Genomic DNA, 23,600 nt, shown 5'->3' with positions numbered 1-23,600 from the left:
TTATATACAATACATCTCACCTGTGTTGATAGGTTTGATTCTTTTTGAGCCATTTTTAAGCTTATTTTTAAATAAGCTTTAAATACAGCTCTGTCAAAAAAAAAAAAAGTAGGTGAAGGATAAAGCCTTGTTCCCAACTCTTATTAAATGAATTCAGCTGTAGCTCCTGCACATTAATAATGCAGGTTGATGCTGTAACATTAATGGATTTCTTACAGTCAACACCAGCTGTGTAGTCCAGCACCTCCAGCTCAATGTGGTTGGAATTACTGAAACAGCAGTGTTGGCAGGTTATGTTGTCTAATGGTACAAATAGTGCTTCAAGGTAGCAGAACCACTTCAGCTTATTGATTCTATTAGTCTTGAAAAAATATTAACGCCATACAAATTATTTTAAATAACATACGACACCATACTGGTGTGACAGTAAAATAGTACAATGAGTTCTGTTTTATAGTTTTCTTGCTAGTCTTCGTTAAAAAGTAAAATTTGGAACTTTTTTTTAATGATGTATCCAAAATGTGCACGTTTGCTCAATAGGTGGCGCTGCTGCGCTGTCTGCTTTGCAGAAGAAACGGAAACTGTTTCTGGGCGGGCTTTGCGTTTGATGGACAAGTCATCCGAACAATCCCTGAGCTCGTCCATTGGCTCGTAGCAGGAGAGCAAAAATGGCGTAGTGTGGAAGGTCTGCGAGGGAAGGAGACGAGGGGCCCTTCTCCTCGCTCCGCCTCCCCAGGGGTGAGGAAGGAGAAGGAGAAATGTTTTATTCTCCGCGTCTTCACCCGGTTTGGTCTTTGTGTATTCTGCCACTTTGGGGATGAGTGTGGAGCGTGTGTCGGCAGAGGAAGAAGCCTGGCTTTTGTTTAGCTTTGTTTGTAGCCACAGTGCACCGACCGTACGAACCAACAATCAGCAAGGTCAGTGTTCACTTCACACCAGTGTTATTACCTTTTCCAGGGGCCTTTTCCTCATGTTATAATTACATTTGTAACCTAGAGGGGAAAGCATTAGGTGCGGAGTATCGGATGTGGGTTCAAAAGCGTGAATGATGAAATGTGAGTGATGCGTAATGGTCAATGTCATCAGTGCATATGCCCCACAAGGGCTGAAAAAATAACGCTGGTGTGCCATTCGCTCTTTTCAGGTTTCATATCCCGTAAAACTTCGGAGAGGTCGCCGCACTGTGAGATCTCGGTAACATTGAGAACTGCATTGAGACGCTCTGATCACGCTGCACTTTAACCGCTGCACACGGACAACACCATTAACATCGTAACATAAAACTATTTTTATATTGTGCCTAAAACTCTCATGAATATATTCTCTGGGTTTATAGACGTTATTGCGTTTGTTTTATGTAAACGTGAGAATCATAGGCTGTCTCTCTGTTATTTTCAATGGGAGCTGCTGTGAGCTACGCTCGCCTCCTGATCATGTCGTTCTGGGGGAAAGTGAAGTTTGCTCTTTAACGTCTTGATTGTTGTTCTTTACAACACTGTTTGTCCTCTTTGTTCCAGACTAATATATATAATACGTCTGAAATTCGGTTTGCGTTTATTAAATTACACGCAGATTAAATGTAGCAGACACGGATTATTTGTTAGAATTGTTTTAGCAAGTTTTCAGGGTATCATACATGTAGTCTCTTATTAACGTGATGAAAAGCATAAAAAATTACATTTTTGTAGTATAATATTAATTTAAAATTGTCATGTGGATTCTCTATTGTTTTGACTGCAGCGACTCTCTGGCGCGCAAGGGATTATGGGATACATGAAAACCCCGAATAGTGGCTGCTGTATCATGTTACTAAGCCATATATATTGATTTATAACACAAAACTGTCAGAGAGAAATAAAAATAAGTAAAGAAGATTGAATATATAATTAGAGCAGTAAATTGATCAGTCTGTGAACGCCACGCATTGACTCCCCGTGTGTGATTATTTCCACCAGGTGCAGCTGATCCACAACATGAATTCTGCCTTCCAGAACAGCTCTTATATAATCATCTAAATCATCTACCTGTTGCCACATGCACAGAAGGGCTGGACTGTCATTCCTACACATATTATTATATTTAATAAAAAAAATAAGTGCACGCAGGAGGCAATCGCTGCTGCCGCCACTGCGTTCAAGTACTGTGACTTTTTTGTTGTTTCAAACTCAGCAGCTGCTTGTGGTAGGAGTGTGGTTTTTTTGTTTTTGGTAAAATAATGCATTGTATCCACACAAAAGATTAATTCTGGCTTATACAACCCCTGGCAAAAATTATGGAATCACCGGCCTCGGAGGATGTTCATTCAGTTGTTTAATTTTGTAGAAAAAAAGCAGATCACAGACATGACACAAAACTAAAGTCATTTCAAATGGCAACTTTCTGGCTTTAAGAAACACTATAACAAATCAAGAAAAAAAAATTGTGGCAATCAGTAACGGTTACTTTTTTAGACCAAGCAGAGGGAAAAAAAAAACATGGAATCTCTCAGTTCTGAGGAAAAAATGATGGAATCATGAAAAACAAAAGAACGCTCCAACACATCACTAGTATTTTGTTGCACCACCTCTGGCTTTTATAACAGCTTGCAGTCTCTGAGGCATGAACTTAATGAGTGACAAACAGTACTCTTCATCAGTCTGGCTCCAACTTTCTCTGATTGCTGTTGCCAGATCAGCTTTGCAGGTTGGAGCCTTGTCATGGACCATTTTCTTCAACTTTCACCAAAGATTTTCAATTGGATTAAGATCCGGACTATTTTCAGGCCATGACATTGACCCTATGTGTCTTTTTGCAAGGAATGTTTTCACAGTTTTTGCTCTATGCAAGATGCATTATCATCTTGAAAAATGATTTCATCATCCCCAAACATCCTTTCAATTGATGGGATAAGAAAAGTGTCCAAAATATCAACGTAAACTTGTGCATTTATTGATGATGTAATGACAGCCATCTCCCCAGTGCCTTTACCTGACATGCAGTCCCATATCATCAATGACTGTGGAAATTTACATGTTCTCTTCAGGCAGTCATCTTTATAAATCTCATTGGAACGGCACCAAACCAAAGTTACAGCATCATCACCTTGCCCAATGCAGATTCGAGATTCATCACTGAATATGACTTTCATCCAGTCATCCACAGTCCACGATTGCTTTTCCTTAGCCCATTGTAACCTTGTTTTATTCTGCTTAGGTGTTAATGATGGCTTTTGTTTAGCTTTTCTGTATGTAAATCCCATTTCCTTTAGGCGGTTTCTTACAGTTCGGTCACAGACGTTGACTCCAGTTTCCTCCCATTCGTTCCTCATTTGTTTTGTTGTGCATTTTCAATTTTTGAGACATATTGCTTTAAGTTTTCTGTCTTGATGCTTTGATGTCTTCCTTGGTTTACCAGTATGTTTGCCTTTAACAACCTTCCCATGTTTGTATTTGGTCCAGAGTTTAGACACAGCTGACTGTGAACAACCAACATCTTTTGCAACATTGCGTGATGATTACCCTCTTTTAAGAGTTTGATAATCCTCTCCTTTGTTTCAATTGACATCTCTCGTGTTGGAGCCATGATTCATGTCAGTCCACTTGGTGCAACAGCTCTCCAAGGTGTGATCACTCCTTTTTAGATGCAGACTAATGAGCATATCTGATTTGATGCAGGTGTTAGTTTTGGGGATGAAAATTTACAGGGTGATTCCATAATTTATTCCTCAGAATTGAGTGAGTCCATATTTTTTTCCCTCTGCTTGGTCTAAAAAAGTAACCATTACTGACTGCCACAATTTTTTTTCTTAATTTCTTATAGTGTTTCTTAAAGCCAGAAAGTTGCCATTTGAAATTACTTTAGTTTTGTGTCATGTCTGTGATCTGCTTTTTTTCTACGAAATTAAACAACTGAATGAACATCCTCTAAGGCCGGTGATTCCATAATTTTTGCCAGTGGTTGTATATGGTGCCTGAGCCCGGTGAAGCTGACCCTCCACCCAGATTTAAAAAAATTCTGAGCAAACAGGCTGAGTTTACCCTGTAATTCCCGATGGTATATGAACGCAGCGGCAGCAGCAGTGATCCAGGAGTCTGAACAAAGCCTGAATATGTACAACCAGATGGTAGATAATGCCCAACAGTTAATGGAGTATGCACTAGCAGTCAGTGAGGAAGTAGAAGGAACACAGCTCAGACTGCCATCTTACCTGTCCTTTGACCTGGATGTTTACAATCAGATGACACTATGTGTAGAGGCTTTGCACGTGATGTCACAGATCAAGTGCAGGGCGGTACCACCCACAGCTGCAGGTCAAGTTTAGTCGGTCACAATATGCTTGGCTGTGAAAACAAGCATTCTCAACTCCTCTTTCCTCAGTTTTTTGCCATTTTTTTCCACTATTACACCATGGCTAGGGTTAGAAATAGTAAGTTTTGAAAAATGTACACTAATAGGTCTTGTCTCAGAGTGATGCTGAAAAACTAATTCATGCATTTATTTCCTCTAGGCTGGACTATTGTAATTCATTATTATCAGGTTGTCCTAAAAGTTCCCTGAAAAGCCTTCAGTTAATTGAAAATGTTGCAGCTAGAGTACTGACAAGGACTAGAAAGAGAGCGCATACAACCCCTGGCAAAAATTATGGAATCACCGGCCTCGGAGGATGTTCATTCAGTTGTTTAATTTTGTAGAAAAAAAGCAGATCACAGACATGACACAAAACTAAAGTCATTTCAAATGGCAACTTTCTGGCTTTAAGAAACACTATAAGAAATCAAGAAAAAAAGATTGTGGCAGTCAGTAACGGTTACTTTTTTAGACCAAGCAGAGGAAAAAAATATGGAATCACTCAATTCTGAGGAAAAAATTATGGAATCACCCTGTAAATTTTCATCCCCAAAACTTTACATTGCGTATTTGGGTGCCACCCCATTATTTGTGGTTCATGGAGCAGTTTAAAAAAAAATAAAAATAAAATAAATAAATCGCTGTGATCTTTGTGGTAATTTACTGTAATAGTTTAAAATGTGAAAATCTTTCATTTTGGTGTTGAGTTTAAATTTTGGGAAAATGTGGATTTTTTTTTTTTTTACTCCAGAATATGGCCATCATTTCTTGCAAAACTTTGAGTGTTGGAATGAGGCAAACATGCAACCTCCACAAAGAAAGGACCAGGTAGGAAATAATCCTACAATCTTCTTGCTGTGAGGCAACGGTGCTAAGTACTAAGCCACCGTGCTGCCCACGGTCCAGATTGCATTTGGGAAAGAGTTCAGATTTGCAAAATTCGTGGACCATCTACATTGCAGATGTCCCCAATATGACTGATGTCTAGAATTACCGGTTCATAGTGCAAATGCCAACGGTGGAAAGAGTTACCAAGTTGAACTAATACTCGATTACAAATAAAAGTACCAGTGTGTAAAGAAAAACAAACTTAAATAAAATTGCAAAATACTTTTCTCAAAAACTACTTTGAGTACCAGTTATATTTCAGCCACTGATAATTAATGAATCATTAATAACTATTGAATCAAATCAGAGATGTATAAAATAGCTACTTTCAACAAATTTCCACCTTATTGATGGAAAATGTGAACAGATCAGACTCATAAAACAGCAATTTTGTGTTTTAAGAATGCTAAAAATTTAAATCTGTATAAAGAGTATTAACTACAGGTAAAAAAAAAAAATAAAAAATAAAATAGAGGTTCTTCCTATTCCTTGTCTTTGTGTTTTTCTCATGTTTACAGAGCTACTTTACAGGGGCATAGCCAGCGAGGAGTCAAAAAAGGCCATGCCCCCTTGTTTTTTGTTGTTTGAGTAAATAAAGATCCACTTTTGAAGACATACAACAATAATAATGTATTTTTAACATCTAAAAAAATCAAAATCTATTACTCTGTCCTACCGTTACTATTTTGCACTAAGTGGAATTAATGACAAAGAAAGAAATCTGTTCACTTAATTAAAAATAAATGACTGGATACAAACATTAAGAAGCATCTTAGATTGCAGGTGCGCCCCCCCCAAATGCATGGTGACCTTTAATGGGCTTGTATTCTGCTCTATGTGAGGGTACTATCAAGGAAAATACTAGTACTGTGTCAGACCACTGTAAGTAAGTCCGTTCGGCTGCTCCCTTGTTTGCACTCGGGGTTGCCACAGCAAATCCAAGGTGGATCTGCATGTTGAATTGGCACAGGTTTTACGCTGGATGCCCTTCCTGACGCAACTCCACATTACATGGAGAAATGTGGCAGGGGTGAGATTTGAACCCGGAACCTTCTGAACTGAAACCAGGCGGATTATCCACTTGGCCACCACCCCTGTACTCTATGTTAAATGACTTGGATCAGCATCGGGCACAAAAAATAAACACCTGATCAGAACATCTCTACTCACCACCATACTGGAAGTAGTAGAATGGTAAACTATTTGAGCATTCATTCTCCTACAAAGAGTTGATCAAAATTTTGTGGAAGCTCGGGAACTAATTCTAAATGTTTTATTGCTTCCTGGTATTTCAAGAACTGGCCTTATGACACCACAAAGACTTGTAGGCCCAAATTTAGAACCCCTCTTCCTTAGGAATTACCTCAGTGTAGGCATGACCTCTGAATGCACCTTATCCAATTTTTCGAATGAAATGAAATGAACCTGCATTTCATTTAGGGTGTGTTTCCACTTCATGCAGCTGTACTACAGTCACCGAAGGTCCAGAGTGGAGTGATGTCCCCCTGACCCATCAGTTCAGAAGCAGCTGTATCGACGGCTCAGCATCACCTCAAAGGAGATGAGTCAGCAGCCATTGTGAAGACGACGTATTTGGGCTTCTTGGACACACGCCCCTCCTTCCTGACATTACCAAGTTGTTGGAGCACGTTCCTCGACAGCATCCCTTCTTGTCCTTGCCTCTTATGTTGTCACATAGGACATCTGCCAAAGAATGTCCTTCTCAGGCTAGTCTTAAATTCATCATGTACATACTGACTACATGTAGCCTGATCATGACTCACAACTCCATAAGCAGGCTGTAAAGGTTCAGATTTCTGTTGTGGTCTCAGCCGTTTTTGCATTATTTCCAGTATGTATTTGTGAAGTTCCTGAAACTGCATGTATGCAAACTCACGATTTAACACCCCCACCCTGTAATTGTATAAAAGCAGTTGAAGGTTATTCGTGTGCCATTTTCTACAAAGAAACAAAAGACACAAGATACTGTAGCAAAGATCAAGGTCTGTGATTAAATTACACTCCTATGGTGTTCCCCCCCCCCCCCCCCCCTCTACCTCACTGATGAACAACTCCATCAGGAGTGATGAGTACAAGTAGCTTAAAAGAGCAAGTGCCACAGCAGATATATATCATTTCTGGATGGATTTCATTTTAGTTGGATACCACAGGTATAGATTTTAAGAAATCAGGTTGATGCCCATGTAACAAATGCCCTCTCTTAGTTGATTACAAAAAAAAAAAAAAAGACTCGAACTGTGGTCTCCTATGCATCTAATCTGAAGAGGGCAGCAATCTATTTCTTGCTCCTGTAGCTCAGCATGACCCGTTTCAGGTAGCATCTGGTTATTATGCTCATCAGTTGAAGCACAATTTCTGCAAAGTAGATATCTCGAGTTTAATTATGTCCTTTAATCTGTAATATGCTTTGGTTTAGTGTCCTGCCCTCATTTTAATGTTCTAGTTGTGTCTTGTAGTAAGCATGCGAATGATGACTGACATCATTCGGGAGAGAATGAACTCTAAATACCACATAAACAAGATACCCACGTCTGCTTTTCCACCATGTTACAGTAGAATTTTAATCAAACATGATTTTGACTTTCCCCAAACTCTTGGCTAAATTTAAAGAATTTTTTGTCCTTACTTCAAGGTAACCCTGATGTTTTTTTTCATCCACCTTATTTTAAGTCCACTTTTAGATGTGTGCATTTTGTTTTGTTAAAGAAGGGAGAGGAACATGTATTCTGGGACTTGTGCAATATTTGATCTTAACTGTCATGTTGTTAACCAAACTGTATATTGTATAAACAAGTGACAAGTTGTTTGAAAGCAACAAAATCACCAATGTCTTCCATTAAGAAATGTATAGACTCATGTGCATTAGCTTATTTAACAGGCCTCTGCTGCCAACATTATGGTAGCCATGCATGACTAGTAATGACGCTTGCTTCATGAAGAATAGTGAAACAGATTTCTATACTAAAGTGGAATGCAAAACTGTAGAAACCACTTCAGTAAAATTAAAAGATAACAGGTTGGTGTAGTACTTTTTTTTAGTACAAAGTGTTTTACCCAGCATGCTTATTGATCTTACACCAGTGATGGCTCTCATTTTTACCCCAGGTGGAGGCTGCAAGTATTATCCAAATGTTAAATCTGACCCAAAGTATTGATTGAAGTCACTTTAAATTGTCTAATAACTTGTAGTTTTGAAAATAACTGGTATTATAACCAGCACTTGGATTTTTATCTGGTGGGGAGGCAAAAAATTTACTTTTCTTTAACCTCAAAGCATCAACGTAGGTAGTTTTTACATGGAGAAAAATATGATTTAGCATAACGCAGTAGATTTAAATACTTCAGTTCTAGACTTAGGCAAGGAAACAGTGTAGTATCATAAATTAGGGTCTCAATACGACTTTCTAATGTACATAACTCATAATTTTAGCATTTGTATCATATTTTAATCCACAAATTGTATTTAATTAGTGTTTTAGAAGCAATAACCTACAGTAATGCATGTGTTTAGGGTGGAAGTGTTAAAGGATTCTGTAATATTATGTGGAAAGAAACCTGGTGTCATTTAACAGAGGACACAAATTAAGCTAAATACTTCATAGGTTGTTTTCCATGCAGTGTATTCTTTTAGAACTTAATCATTTCATATGAGAGATGTTTTGTGCATTTAAAAAAATAAAATCTTAATCCTTGTTGCAGTATAATCCAACCTAACCCTCTTCTTAAAATAATAAAAATAAACCACATGGTTGCAAGGACACAACTAATTTAAGAAAAGCACTTTTTTTTGGTACAAACCTGCATTGTCATCGACATCATTCTGTCTTGAATAATGTGTTTAAAAAACCCTGTAACATTCTGTGGGGATTTATAATCACAATTTAAACGCAAGTAGCAACTTGAATATATGGGTAAAAAATAAATATATGCATGATTTAGAATGACGAATGATTTTTGTATTGCATGCAATAATCCAATTTTGTAATGTGAATGAGTGTAAGTAGGATCATGAAGTGTTCGTATGAGATACTGCGTAAAATGCTTGGGGATTCTGAGCTTTGATAATCACTTCTGAGCGGACGCAAACTACACCACTTAAAGTCAAATACGTTAACAGGAGCTGGTTTTTATTGTTGCTGCTGTCTGAAGGATCAAAGTGGAAGAAGCACCACAGTGTGGCACTGATCAAACCTCTGTTCCCAAGAAAACAAAGCTTAATTAATGTTTAGCAACGTTACTTTGTTCAACTTTTCCACTGAGGAGGTGGACGTGTAGAATCTATGCACTCCAGAGAGAGGAAACGGGCATGCTGAGTACGTGTGAGCCTCTTGTCTGGCTATGTATCAAGTATTAAAAGAATCTGTATCAGAAATTCAGCAATAAATGCAGCATGGTGCCAATTTGACGACTACGCATTGTTTATTCCAGTAAAAACTGTATCTAACGTTAACTTTATTATGCTGACATTCTGACGTGTGCCCAAGTAAAATTAGTGTCACCTGCAGTGTCATCCACTAGATTTAATGAACACCAAACCAAATATGAACAAATATACAAAAGATCAAACCAAATGAGAACATGGTCTTGAACACAGGACTGGAGACAATCTGTACGTTCACGCTATTTGTCCATTTCTGTGGTGGTGCTCCCGTCAGACAGTCTGCTCTTTATCTGTGACATCTTATCAAACTGCTCTTCAAATGTCTGTTTCACCTGCACAGGAATGAGAATAACAGCCGTGGTTCAGGAAAGGTTCAACATCAACAAGAGCATTTTGGTCCATTTCGTATTACGAGAAAGCTTTCACATTTTTTCTATTTCATTGTTTTTTCTACACCATCACCATGTTTGAGTAGCAAGTCCCGCCAAGTTTTTTTTTTATATTTATATGGAACTTTATCAGCCTATGGTTTTATGCAAGGATTTCTTATTCTGTATGAATGGACCATAAATATTCCAGACATCCTGGGGGAAAATGACATTCTTCTGTCTCTCCATGTAAAACTAATCCCGTGTAAAAAGGCTGAATGATAGATACAGTCTGCTGTCTCACCTCATTCATGTCTTCTTGGAGAGGCTTCAGGTCAAAACTGAGTGAGGACGCCGTCACCATCAAGCCGCAGTTGAGGATGTAGCTGCAGGGGGATAAAGCACAAACAGTTAAAAGCTGCTATTTTAATTTCTTTATAAAACCCCCCAAAATTTGGGAAAACGACATCCACACAAACGATAGTACAATGCAACAATAAAAATGTACAGTAAAGACTATGACAATAAAAATGATAGAGTGAGTAGATTGACAAGTGTACACTCAGCAGACCATGGTTTTACAAGATTATCGTGGAATAAGATCTTAAGGAATCAGTGGTGCCATAACTCTGAAATTCAACAGATAATTTCCTAAAATTAGAAAAACAACCCAATGGCTTATGGCCCTGTAACATAAATTTATCAAGTAGTGTGTTCTTCATGATCTCACCATTTAAAATGTAATATGAAAGAAATCTAGACGTACATTCTAAGCACTAACAAATCTCAAAGTGGATTTTTTTTCCCCAAGTGCATGTCTACAGAGCATTAGGTAAAACTGGTTGTTCCATCTCCAACAGGCTTTAAAACTCATGGGTTGCTCTCATGTACCAGTGAAGCTACAACAAGAGGTTCCTTTGCTTGTGTGTTTTGGTTAAAAAAGAAAACAGGGTTTACCAGTTGATGTTTGCTTTGAAGAGGAGGAAGACGGAGCGAATCACAGCCAGTTGCAGCGGGGCTGAATGAACAACTTTCCCAACAGCAGAGCAGCAGCCTCTGCATTTTAGAGCGCTGTAGATGCTGAAAGAACATTAGACACTGAACTGTACAACAAGCTGACTAAGGTGGTTATGAAAACTTCTATAATAGCTAAAGTGTACACCCAAGATGGATACAGGTACCTGCAAAATCAACTGGTTTTGTTTACATGCACATAAAACCCAGCTGCTATGTGATTATTGGCTGTTATCTTGATCATTCAGAGCCGAAATCAGTAACTTTCAAATGGGTGGTGATGTACAGTGAGGAAAATAAGTATTTGAACACCCTGCGATTTTGCACGTTCTCCCACTTAGAAATCATGGAGGGGTCTGAAATTTTCATCTTAGGTAAATGTCCACTGTGAGCACTCCGAGCGGCGATCGACAGGCTGAAACGACCAGATCATTTCCAAAGTGAAGGCTGTGTTGATCCGGGACGTCGTCTGACTACTACAGAAATGGCAGAAGATGTGGACATAGCACTTTTTCAGCACATTCCACTGTTACAGGAGTTTTTGTCATGGAAAGAGGAACAGAGGAATTTGCCACGGAGCCACTAATGGCGCGGGACAAAAGCACTTCCGTGTTGGTCTCACAGGACATGTTCTAACATGCCCAGCTCTTGCACCATTCTGAAGATTCAGACTGCTTTTGGTGGCTTTTCAGTCGTGTGACTATCCAAGAAATTGTGGACGAGCTGGACATGCCCGCACAACAAAAAAAGCGTGGCATGTCCTGTGAGGCTTCATCACGGCGTTGCTTTTTTGTTGTGCGCCTCCGTCCCGACGCGCAAATTCCTCCGCACGTCTTTTCATGACAAAAAAACTCCTGTAACAGTGGAATGTGCCGTTCATTTCCAAAGTGAACGCTTTTTTGATCCGGGACGTCGTCTGACTACCAGAGAAATGCAGAAGAGTTGGACATCAGCACTGTTTTGTCATGAAAAGACGTGCGGACAGATTCGCACGTTGCGACGCAGCCGCTCATGGCGCCGGACAAACAACACCTCCGTGTTGGAAGTCTCACAGGACAAGTTGGAACATGCCCAGCTGTTAAACAATTTTGTTGGATACTCACTCGACTGAAAAGCTACCGAAAGCCGTCTGAATCTTACGAATGGTTTCCAACACGGAGGTGTTGTTCGTCCCGCGCCATGAGCGGCTGCGTCGAATCCGTCCGCACGTCTTTCATTACAAAATCTCCTTTAACAGTGGAATGTGCCAATAAAGTGCTGATCCCGACCTCTTCTTAAACTTCTCTGCTAGTCACACTACGTCCTGCATCAACAGAGCCTTAAATTTGGATGTGATCTGCTCGTTCCAGCCCGTCTGGCCATTCGGGGCGCGGGGCGCCCTCAGCTGCCGTGGGCCATTTTTAATCCAGTTTTAATGGTCCTTAATCCATGTGATACCGTTAGAATCTTCACCGAAAGCCATCTGAATCTTCCAAATGGTTTCCATCTGGCTGTCTGGCAGAGTTTCTGAAAAAGTTTTCATGGAACAAAGCGGCAGTCGCTCCGCCATTCCTAAACAATAAAATCCAACAAGGGGGGTGGACCAGTGCTCACTCAAAGCCTGCCCACAGGCGAATGACGCAACCGACAGGCGTGAAAAAACTCACGCATGCGCACGAAGGTTCAAGCTTGTCTGATGCAAGCGCACGATTCAAATCCATATAGTTTTTGAAAAAAATAAAAGGTCGGATAGTTTTCTCACAGACCTCGTATAGTTTTTGATGACTGATTGATAGAGGGAGTTTGCTGAACATCTACAAATTGTATGTAAGGCAATAGGATCTTAATAATTAAAGAACACAATGCTTATATGGCCCATGGTATTTTATCATCGCATTATATTTAAATTTAAATGTGATGGTTTCTTTTGGAAGACAAAAGCCAGTTGCCTAAAACTGGCTCAAGATAGAAACTGCACTCAGTAATTTCACTAAGGAATGTCATTTTAAAGGAGAACTATGTAAGTTTGGTCAGTTTTTTGCATTGCATACATATGTCACAAAGCGACAATCCAAAAATACACAGAGAACAGAGTTCAGCTCAGGCAGATCTCTCTCTCTCTGCCCTCTCCCTCTATCTCTCTGCCTGTCTCGCCTCTGCTCCTCTCCCCATCACTCCATGTTCATGATCTCTCCCTCTGCTTGTTTCTCTATCTACAAAGATGACCACGATTAGTGAGGAAATAAAATGTCATGCTTTCACTGTGAACTCCTCTCCAAAGCTTCCTCCAGCCACAGGAAGGCAGGTCTGCATCAGTTTTTCACCCTTCTTTAGCTTTCAGCTCTGCTATTCCAATAAAGTATGACCAAGTTTGACCTGTGTGAGACCCCTTGCTCTGTCACGGCATTCTTCTCCTCTTTCTCGCTTCCTGCGACAGTGGCCCTTTTTTTTTTTTTTTTTGCTTTTCTTCACTGGCTCTGTCATGATTATGAACATATAAGAAATAAAGTCGCTGGCTTATTCTTATAGAACATGCTAGCTCACTAGTGCCTCGACAGGGGAGCGTGTATGTGTTGTAGTGTGGTAAAATAGTTTTGTGTTTTTTTGCGGGACCAGAAACTCTCCTTCTGAAGTTGCAAGGCTGGTTTTCTGCTACAAGACCCCTGGTGGGGGAGAGAGAGCCCCCATTCTCCCCAAAACAAGTCATTTAACCATCAAAATTACTCCCAAACTGTAAAATTAAGGTAAAAATGTCACTTCGTTCTCCTTCAAGTAGTGGGAAATCTGTGAAATGTAACTGGTAGGAATGAAGACCTGCACTCTTTCAGCCTTTTTTAGAAACCAGTTTGCGACCGCTGCTATAGCAGGCAGCCTCAGCTGGGTCCATAACCTGTAATGGGCAAGTGTCCCATCCAGGGAAAGTTGTAGACTCATCGTCTCGTGCTACAGAAACTGGGAATAAACACAAGAAGAGGATTTACTCTCGCTAATTTAATGTGTGTTTCCCTGTGTGTGTGAGACAGCCGAATAAAACAGAGCTTTTTAACCAGACCATTCAGGTTAACTCCCAACACAATGCCTGAACTACTTTACAGACATTAAACATGTGCAGGTAAAACCAAACATGCAGTTGAATTTACTCACCAATGAGCCAGTTTCCCCTTATGCCCCGAGTATTCCATTTCATCAGTGACAATCACGTCATCCGTTACCTCTGACGAGACAAAAACATTAACAGCGGGAAGGTGTTTCTTTTATCAAATAGGTCTGACAAATATTGCAATGTAAAAAAAAATTACAAATTTTACACAACAAAATCTGTAATAACTGTAAAATACTGAAAAATGACTGAACTTTGTGTGGCCAGACGACAACCGAAAAGCTTTCTGACTTCAGGACGCTAACCCATAGGGCCCTGTCCCACTGGGGAGAGGATTAATTGCGCATGAATTGAGTATACAAATTGCAGGCATTCGTTGTCGTCCGCAACAAAAATGGCCAAAAATGACAAATGTCCCAGTATGAATTACGGATATATTAATAATATATAGCGAATATATGATGAACAATCACGGTTATATAACGCATGTAGTGAGGAAACTGATCCGACACATCGAGATTATCATGGCAGTATTACGGGTGTATTATGAACGTATCGCACACGTGTTGTGCGTGCACGGCATCTGCATTGCGGTCATAAAAGAAGCGCACTCGCTCCTTTTCTGCATCACTATTCACACCAACAATACAGCCTCAGGAGCATTTGCTGGACTTGGACAAGTTGATCACAGAGTTAATGTTCATTTTCTCATGCGAGGATTAACTGTTCATGAGTTTGGGGAGTGAGAGGGGGGAAGCCGCTCGGGGTGTGAGACAGTGTTTTTTTTTTTGAGAGTGTCACAGAAAACAGACTTCAGCGTGAATTTACAGCAACTCTTCCTTTTGTTGGTGTTAAATAAAAGTCCTGGATTGCAGCAGCTATTACGTCTTTGTGGATTTACACAGCCGGACCGGCACTGACTGGCAGGTATGTCGCTTTCTGCCACATATAATACTTTGGGTTTACGTGACGTGTTTGTTATGCATTCACAGATTGTCCGCAAATCAGCTGCAAAGCAGATGTAATAAAAATGCTTTATTCATGGCTAATCTGTATGCATTCGCTACAACTTATTTTAGTTTGTGATGTGGACGTGTTAGGTACGATATATATCTGTTTTACACACTGTCCCGGTCCGCTGCCAAGCCGCAAATCCCCGTCAGTTGCGGATATCAGCGGTTAATGGCAGACATACAGCGCATAGAGTGAGTATGAATTGAGTATAAATGGAGTATGTAAGGGGGATGTCATCCGCATCCAGATTTTTGAGCTACTCAAAAATCCTGGCTGCGGACATGCATGCCTCTGCGGATGATCACAGGCGTGTTCGGGTGACGGCTGACTCATACAGGCATGTTACACGGATATTGCGGATGTTTGGTGAATATGGGCCAATTTTGTGCGCAATCCATACGCAAATCCTCCTAAACGCCAGTGGGACAGGGCCCTTAGAACTGGATTTATCCTGCTGTCTCTGCTGCCTTTGGCCTGCTGACATGCCTGGGCTACATAACTGAAGAGATTTCCTGTAAGTTAACTAACTTGAAGGATTCTGCACTGCCAAAACTGATCGCTACCTCCTGAAGGGTGCAACATATTGCTGAATTTGAAACAAAGCTCTGGATTCAAGGAGATCGCATTTGTCCAGCAACTTACTAATTATTTTTTCGGCAGTGGATATTCTTCTGTGATCAGAAGAGGATTTACTTTGCTTATCTGTCCGGAACATGTTGTGATTGGTCATCACCTGATCCACTTTAGCGGGTCACTGGGTTTTTAATGTTTTTTTGTGACGCGGCTTTTATTATTTTGTTATTTGTAACCCTACCCCATTCCTTAACCCTAATCTAACCCTCTCCCTTCCCTAACCACAACCCCCACCAGACACCCCCCTCCCGCGTTACTCTCTCGTGCTCCCGTCACAGGGTGTTCCAGACAAATAGCCAAAGTAAGTCCTCTTCCAGTCACGGAAGAATATCCACTTCATATTTTCTTTTAAATTGTTTAAGGTTAGGGTTCTGAAATGTATTCTACGGGTCACAGCAATGTCACTTTTGGTTTGCTTCGGCATCAAGTACCTCACTGACGTGAAAACACGCAGCTCAGTTATACTACAGATATCCAGTGTATATTTGCGAGTGTTATTTGCTGTTGAATTGAAACAGTGGCTATAGTGTAAGAAAATCGTATCAAATTAAACTTTGTGCTACTTAAACAATCCACCCCGGCTTGGCTGTTTTTACACCAGCTGGCGTTGTGCCCGGATGTGCGACTGACGGAATAAAAAGACAAATAAAAATTGCCATAATGCTTCCAAAACTGTGCAATGGCTTTGCCCATTGACAGAAGTCTTGCTTGCACAGCAGAATTCCAATATGACCCACATCCAAATCGGCATGTATAAACCTTCCCATACTCCATAGAACATATACAGTATGATCCAAAGACATCTGCAACGCTCACATGCAGTAGAAAAAAAGTCATGAATGACATGACAACAAATGTGTTGTGGGCCACAGCATACTGGCTCAATGGACTTATCTGGCCCTCGAGCCACCAGATTGAGAGAAAATAGCATTTAAAATTCATCTGAATTTCTATAGATTTCTACAGGTATGCCACTACATTAACAGTTCCATGACAGAGAGTAACGCTGTTTTTGAAAACAACCTATTAAAAGCTTTTATTAGAGCATTTAAAAATGTCTCGGGGCTAAAAGTGATGTCAAGACGTTATAAGAGACTACAGGACATAAAAATAGTAAATAACACATACATCAAACAAAAATGGGAAAGGGAGACTAAGAGGAGCTGGAAGAGCCTTTGTAGATATTTTATGACCCCGACTCAATCATCTCATTATTCAGACACATCCAGCTGCTCGAGGATGCAGGATGCCAACCACTATCACATCACGTTTTGGGAGTGTCCAAAGGTATTCACGTTTTGGCGTTAGACTCAAAATTACTTTCAACTGGGATGAACTATTTTTTGGGCCCTTAACCTCCAAAGCCACAAATATTAGAACTAAGGAACTGTTTGGAATACTGAGTGTGGCAGCTAGAAAAGCAATTACAAAGAAAGATACCCCATCTATTAAGGAGTGTTATAATATCATATATGACATCTATGTAATGGAACAAATGAGCTTTTCTTTGAGGCTCCAGGACTGAATTTGAGGAAATTTGGATGAAGTGGATGTGCATTTCCCCAAAATGCCCAACTTTTGTGTAATTAAAAAAGGCACTTTGTTTTTCTTTTTATTTGGATATGATGACACGTCATGTTCTGTTCTGACTTAGTTGTAATACAATATTATATAAAAGAGTGGAAAAGAAGAATGGATCAGATGTAAAAATGAAGGTAACTCATGACGGTTCATAGCGAACTAGCTCCAGGTGAAGTCACCCCACTGTAGTAACATAATATTTCAATTCTGATAGGTTCATGTTATACAAATAATGAATGTTTATGAGTTCAATGGTATGAATATTTCATGAGGTGAAATCAGAATCAGAATAAGTTTATTGCCATTGCCAGTGAACAGGATTCACAGACTAGGAATTTGCTTCGGTACAATGGTGCAACATTAAGAAGAGATAAAATGCTAGGATAAAATATAACATATGTGTCAAAATAAGATAAAATATAAGATAAAAAAAAAGAAATATGAAATATGAAAGGCTGTCCACAAACAGGATCCTAGCGTAGGTTCCTGGGGAGTCCAGGTGCTGCAGGATGGAGTGCAGGGCCAGGTTTATGGCGTCATCTACAGACCTGTTGGCTCTGTAGGCAAACTGCAAAGGGTCCAGGAGGGGGTCGGTGATGGACTTCAGGTGGGATAAAACCAGGCATTCGAAGGTCTTCAGACTACAGACGTGAGAGCCACAGGCCTGTAGTCATTAAGTCCAGTGATGCGTGGTTTCTTGGGGACTGGAACTATGATTGAGGACTTGAAACAGACTGGAACATGGCATGACTCCAGGGAGGTGTTGAAGATCCCCGTGAAGACTGGGGCCAGCTCATCAGCGCAGTGTCTCAGGGTGGCAGGAGAGACACAGTCTGGGCCCAGGGCCTTATGTGGATTCAGCCTTTTGAAATGTCTCCTCACGTCCTCCTCTTGGACCGAGAGGGCAACAGGGGAAGTGGGGAGGGCAGCAGTGAGAGGGGGGACGTCCAGAGTGTTTGAATATCCAGTTGTGTGGGGGATGGGGAGGTGTGAGTCCTTGTCTTCAAACTGTGAATAGAAGACGTTCAGGTCGTTGGCCAGCTTGAGGTCGTCAATAGACCGAGGTGCTTTGGGCTTGTAGTTGGTGATCTCTTTCAACCCCCTCCACACAGAGGCCGAGTCGTTGGCAGAGAACCTTTGCTGCAGACGTGAGCTGTACATGGATTTAGCCTTTGCCACCTCCTTGCTAAATCTGTACTTTGCACCTCTATAGCTGTCTCTGTCTCCTTCTCTGAAAGCCACCTCTTTCTGCTGACGGAGCTGCTGGAGTTTAGGTGTGAACCAGGGCTTGTCATTGTTATATCTCACCCTGGTACGCTGTGGGATGATGCTGTCTTCACAGAAATGAATATATGATGTCACAGTGTCCGTGTAGTCATCTAGACTGTCTGTTGAAGCCTCAAACATATCCCAATCCGTGGTGGCCAAGCACGAGCGTAGCTCCTCTACAGCTTCATTGCTCCACACTTTAGACGTCCTCACAACAGGTTTAGACAGTTTAAGTCTCTGTCTGTACGTGGGGATCAAGTGGACCATCACGTGATCTGATAGTCCCAAAGCTGCACGGGCCACCGCTCGGTACGCACCACTCACTGTCGTGTAACAATGATCTAACGTGCTCCCTTCTCTGGTCGGGCATTTAACAAACTGTTTGTATTTTGGTAATTCCTGACTGAGATTCCCTTTGTTAAAATCACCGAGAATTATAACAAGAGAGTCCAGAAAGTCTCTCTCCACGCTCATAATCTGATCCGCGAGCACGTGCTCGGCCTTGTGCACGTCCGCGCTCGGTGGAATATACACAGAGCAAAGTATGAAAGAGTTAAACTCACGTGGAGAGTAGAACGGTCTGCAGTTTATGAGGAGATATTCCAGAGAGGGACAGCAGTGTTGGGAGATCACAGTCACATCGGAGGACCAGGCGTTGTTGATATAGAAGCAGAGTCCTCCATCTCTTGTTTTTCCACCAGAGAGTGCTCGGTCTCTGTCTGCGCGGAGGAGTTGGAATCCCTCTAGTTGGAGAGCGCAGTCCGGTGTCTGTGCATTTAACCACGTCTCCGTGAAACACAGTACACAAGATGAGGAGAAATCTCTATTCTTCTTCATCAGCAGTGCCAGCTCATCCATCTTGTTGTGGAGTGAGCGGACGTTGGAGAGAAAGATCCCAGGTAGGGGCGTGCGCGTGCCCCTTCGTCTGAGGCGCACAAGCGCTCCAGCTCATTTTCCTCTCCGCCGTCGTCTCACTTTTTTTGGCCAAAAAGTGAACCAGTTCAGCTGCAGGCACTAAAAAAACTGGCGTAATGTCCGTGGGTGTTGATGATTTGATGTTTAGAAGCTCCTCGCGGGTGTAGGGAAACGATGACACGTGATTCACAGACAAAACAGGGAGCACCAGAATACCAGGGCACCTTCACGTGGCGCCATCTTGGAAGGGAGAGCTGGAACATACCATTCAATGAGGCGAAGCTTCATTGAATGGTTTGTTCCAGCTTTCACCAAATTAAATATTCGTTCCTTATTTATTTTATATAACGGGTAAAAGAGATCCTTGTCATTTGATATTTTATTAATTTATAAACAACAGAAAAGGGACTTACATTTTGGTGTTCCACTGCTGCTAAAGTCCAAATTGTGACATGTAGTCCAGTGATGCTGTGCACTGACTTCAGACTTCCATAAAAAAAGATTAAAAAAAAGGAAAAAAAAAAAAAGACTGTGTAATTCCTCAGTCCAGCCAAAAATCACATCACATAGATATGGTGTATGTGTTACAAGAATTAGCATCGCCAGTTAGCTCAATCAAATCGTGGTCTCGGTCATCGCCCCCCGCGCGCCGCACACACACGCACGCACGCACGCAACTGGGTCAGCGCGTGTAAAGTAAGTCCCTTCGGCTGCTCCCTTGTTTGCACTCGGGGTCGCCACATCAAATCCAAGGTTGCATGTTGAATGCTGCATGTTTAATTGGCACAGGTTTTACACCGGATGACCTTCCTGACGCAACTCTACATTACATGGAGAAATGTGGCAGGGGTGGGATTTGAACCCGGAACCTCCTGCACTGAAACCAAGCGCATTAACCACTTGGCCACCACCACTTGTGCACACATGTACTGCCAAAAAACAGACTGTGTACATCCTCAGTGCAGCGAGAAAAAAAAAAAAAAAATCACGTCAGAAATTAGTCCAGCTTTTTATTCTTTCTTCCTGCTAACAGCCTCCAGGCAGCACAGTGTTTTGTGTGTGTGCGCACAAGCATACGTGTGGGCACGCGTGCATGTGCAGAGTGCAACGTATGGAACCAAATTTGCACTTTAAATGGAACCAAACTGCACTCTAAATGCAATGCAACACAAATGGGACAAATAATCCATGTCATGTGCCATACAAAGAAACAATCAAATGACAAGGATCCACTCAGCCATTATATAAAATAAATTATTTATACACACCAGTGGCACAATACACTGTTCTTACTCAAATTTTGTGAGTAAGATGATGTTTTAAGGTTGGGGAATGTTATTGTCAAGTAAAAAGCCCATTGAAGGGAGAAGCAGGGAGCACTGTCCAGTTCTATACATCACACCGGCAAGTCTCTAACTTTAAATTACTCATTAAAAATTGGTAAATGGACTGCAATTATATATATCGCTTTTCCATCTGCATCAGACGCTCAAAGCGCTTTACAATGATGCCTCATATTCACACAAACACACTCTCACTGATGTCAGGGTGCTGCCATGAAAAATGCTCATTACACACCGGGAGCAACTCTGGGAGACCTTGCCCAAGGGCCCTTAGTGATTTTCCAGTCAGGCTGGGATTTGAACAGAGGATCCTCTGGTCTTAAGCCCAACGCTTAACCACTACATCACCTCCCCTCATTCTTAATGATTTACAAAAAAAAATAAGCATGGATAGCTGGAGTGGGGTGACTTCACTCACTACCCTCATGACTGTATGTTTCTCGTGTAATGATCCAAAATAAAGAAAAAAATCTTAAAAATATAAAATACAAATAATTTGTTGTACAGTACAACCGTTAAAAGTGCTACCGTAAATCTCTTTCTATCACACAACCAGCAGGAAGCGCAGAACTCACTCAGACACATCAAGAAGTCCAAACTTTTGAGTTCCCCGCAAACGCTGAGAGAGTCTCCGAGCACCCTGTTACACCGCTGGCAGTGGAAAGTCATTAAATCTTTGGCTTCCGCCTCCACTGATAGCTGCATATCATCGGTGAGTTGGACTAAGATGCTTTCTTCAAATTCCATGGAGCTTTACTTCATTTATTTGTTCCGTGCTTCAAACGCGTTTAGGAGACAAAAACAGGATCATTTCTTCTTCACCATTTCTGTTTAATTTAGCGCGCCAGCACGCTGAGTGATGGACTGCCCCCCTGTGGAAGAATAGAAGATTGTTATTTGTATGGTTTTATGTGATAAAAATTCATACATGTAAAATGCAAATATAAATAATCACAGAGGATAACACAAAATATAAAACACAATTATCATTGTTATTATTGTTGCGGGCTACAAACACTTGGTAGAAACGAGTTTTGTGTTATCCTCGACATTTTGAATGTGGTACGTGTTTTTACATGTTGAATTTCCAAACTCATCACAAAGTGGGATTCATTAAAAGAATAACAAACAAACCATTTTTAAAACACCTATCTTATTTTACCCAAATATATAAACCGTTTATTCATTACTTAAATTATATTGCGAATCCATGGAGAATATAATAGAATAGAATAGAAGCTGAAGAGAAAAGCTAGATGAGTTTCCGTTGTGTTTTTCTGTTGTTTCTTTTTTCTAAGTGTTACAATGCATGTTTGTTCTAATTGGCTGAAATCTGTCTTGTGCGCCTCGCGCTCACCAACACGGTCCAATCAGATGGCTCCTGCGACTGTGTTTTGAAATGGAGGGTTTTTTTAAACGGTCGAGCGCCGCCGCCTAGCGATGAGGATATGAAGCCTGTTTTGATGCGTCGAAGCGCTCGAAGCAGTGTGTTATACCCGAAGAGCGAAACTTCAGGTGTTCAGTAGCGGCCCCTGCTGGTCAAGAATTTAACTTGCGTCAAATCAGCGTGCAGATCCACCTTTGGTCTGCTGTGTCGACCCCGAGTGAAAACATTTCTCGACATTTAACTTTTTAATATTTACCACCTTTTCAAAAAAATTAGGCAACTACTTAAATCTTTATTTTTCAGAGAGATGGTCAAAAGGAAATGCAAGTGGATTAAACTGGCAAAAGAAATATCTTGGCTCCACTTTGTTTCGATTCATGGGTATTTAAAGAAGCAGTAATCAATCAATCAATCAATCAATCAATTTTTTTTATATAGCGCCAAATCACAACAAACAGTTGCCCCAAGGCGCTTTATATTGTAAGGCAAGGCCATACAATAATTATGTAAAACCCCAACGGTCAAAACGACCCCCTGTGAGCAAGCACTTGGCTACAGTGGGAAGGAAAAACTCCCTTTTAACAGGAAGAAACCTCCAGCAGAACCAGGCTCAGGGAGGGGCAGTCTTCTGCTGGGACTGGTTGGGGCTGAGGGAGAGAACCAGGAAAAAGACATGCTGTGGAGGGGAGCAGAGATCAATCACTAATGATTAAATGCAGAGTGGTGCATACAGAGCAAAAAGAGAAAGAAACAGTGCATCATGGGAACCCCCCAGCAGTCTACGTCTATAGCAGCATAACTAAGGGATGGTTCAGGGTCACCTGATCCAGCCCTAACTATAAGCTTTAGCAAAAAGGAAAGTTTTAAGCCTAATCTTAAAAGTAGAGAGGGTGTCTGTCTCCCTGATCTGAATTGGGAGCTGGTTCCACAGGAGAGGAGCCTGAAAGCTGAAGGCTCTGCCTCCCATTCTACTCTTACAAACCCTAGGAACTACAAGTAAGCCTGCAGTCTGAGAGCGAAGCGCTCTATTGGGGTGATATGGTACTACGAGGTCCCTAAGATAAGATGGGACCTGATTATTCAAAACCTTATAAGTAAGAAGAAGAATTTTAAATTCTATTCTAGAATTAACAGGAAGCCAATGAAGAGAGGCCAATATAGGTGAGATATGCTCTCTCCTTCTAGTCCCCGTCAGTACTCTAGCTGCAGCATTTTGAATTAACTGAAGGCTTTTTAGGGAACTTTTAGGACAACCTGATAATAATGAATTACAATAGTCCAGCCTAGAGGAAATAAATGCATGAATTAGTTTTTCAGCATCACTCTGAGACAAGACCTTTCTGATTTTAGAGATATTGCGTAAATGCAAAAAAGCAGTCCT

At 41.0% G+C, this 23,600-nt stretch overlaps 1 protein-coding gene and 1 long non-coding RNA gene across 2 annotated transcripts; one reads left to right on the top strand and one right to left on the bottom strand.

Annotated features, from left to right (window-relative positions):
* Positions 1–631: 631 nt before the first annotated feature.
* Positions 632–9,635, top strand: LOC117532319. The gene is made up of 2 exons (XR_004566836.1): positions 632–917; positions 6,677–9,635. It is a non-coding gene; the product is annotated as an uncharacterized LOC117532319 (long non-coding RNA).
* On the bottom strand, positions 9,187–21,668 carry oip5 (opa interacting protein 5). Its single transcript, XM_034195638.1, has 5 exons — positions 21,408–21,668; positions 14,122–14,191; positions 10,942–11,064; positions 10,289–10,370; positions 9,187–9,948 (listed from the first exon to the last, which is right to left on the bottom strand). The coding sequence occupies exons 1-5, from the start codon at positions 21,577–21,579 to the stop codon at positions 9,856–9,858; spliced, it is 540 nt and encodes a 179-aa protein (XP_034051529.1). The 5' UTR covers positions 21,580–21,668; the 3' UTR covers positions 9,187–9,855.
* Between the last annotated feature and the right edge of the window lie 1,932 nt (positions 21,669–23,600).

The sequence above is a fragment of the Thalassophryne amazonica genome, chromosome 19, assembly GCF_902500255.1.
Source record: "Thalassophryne amazonica chromosome 19, fThaAma1.1, whole genome shotgun sequence".
NCBI classification, from domain to species: domain Eukaryota; kingdom Metazoa; phylum Chordata; class Actinopteri; order Batrachoidiformes; family Batrachoididae; genus Thalassophryne; species Thalassophryne amazonica.
Note: the sequence above shows the minus strand (reverse complement) of the source record. Positions and strands in the feature narration are given on the sequence as shown.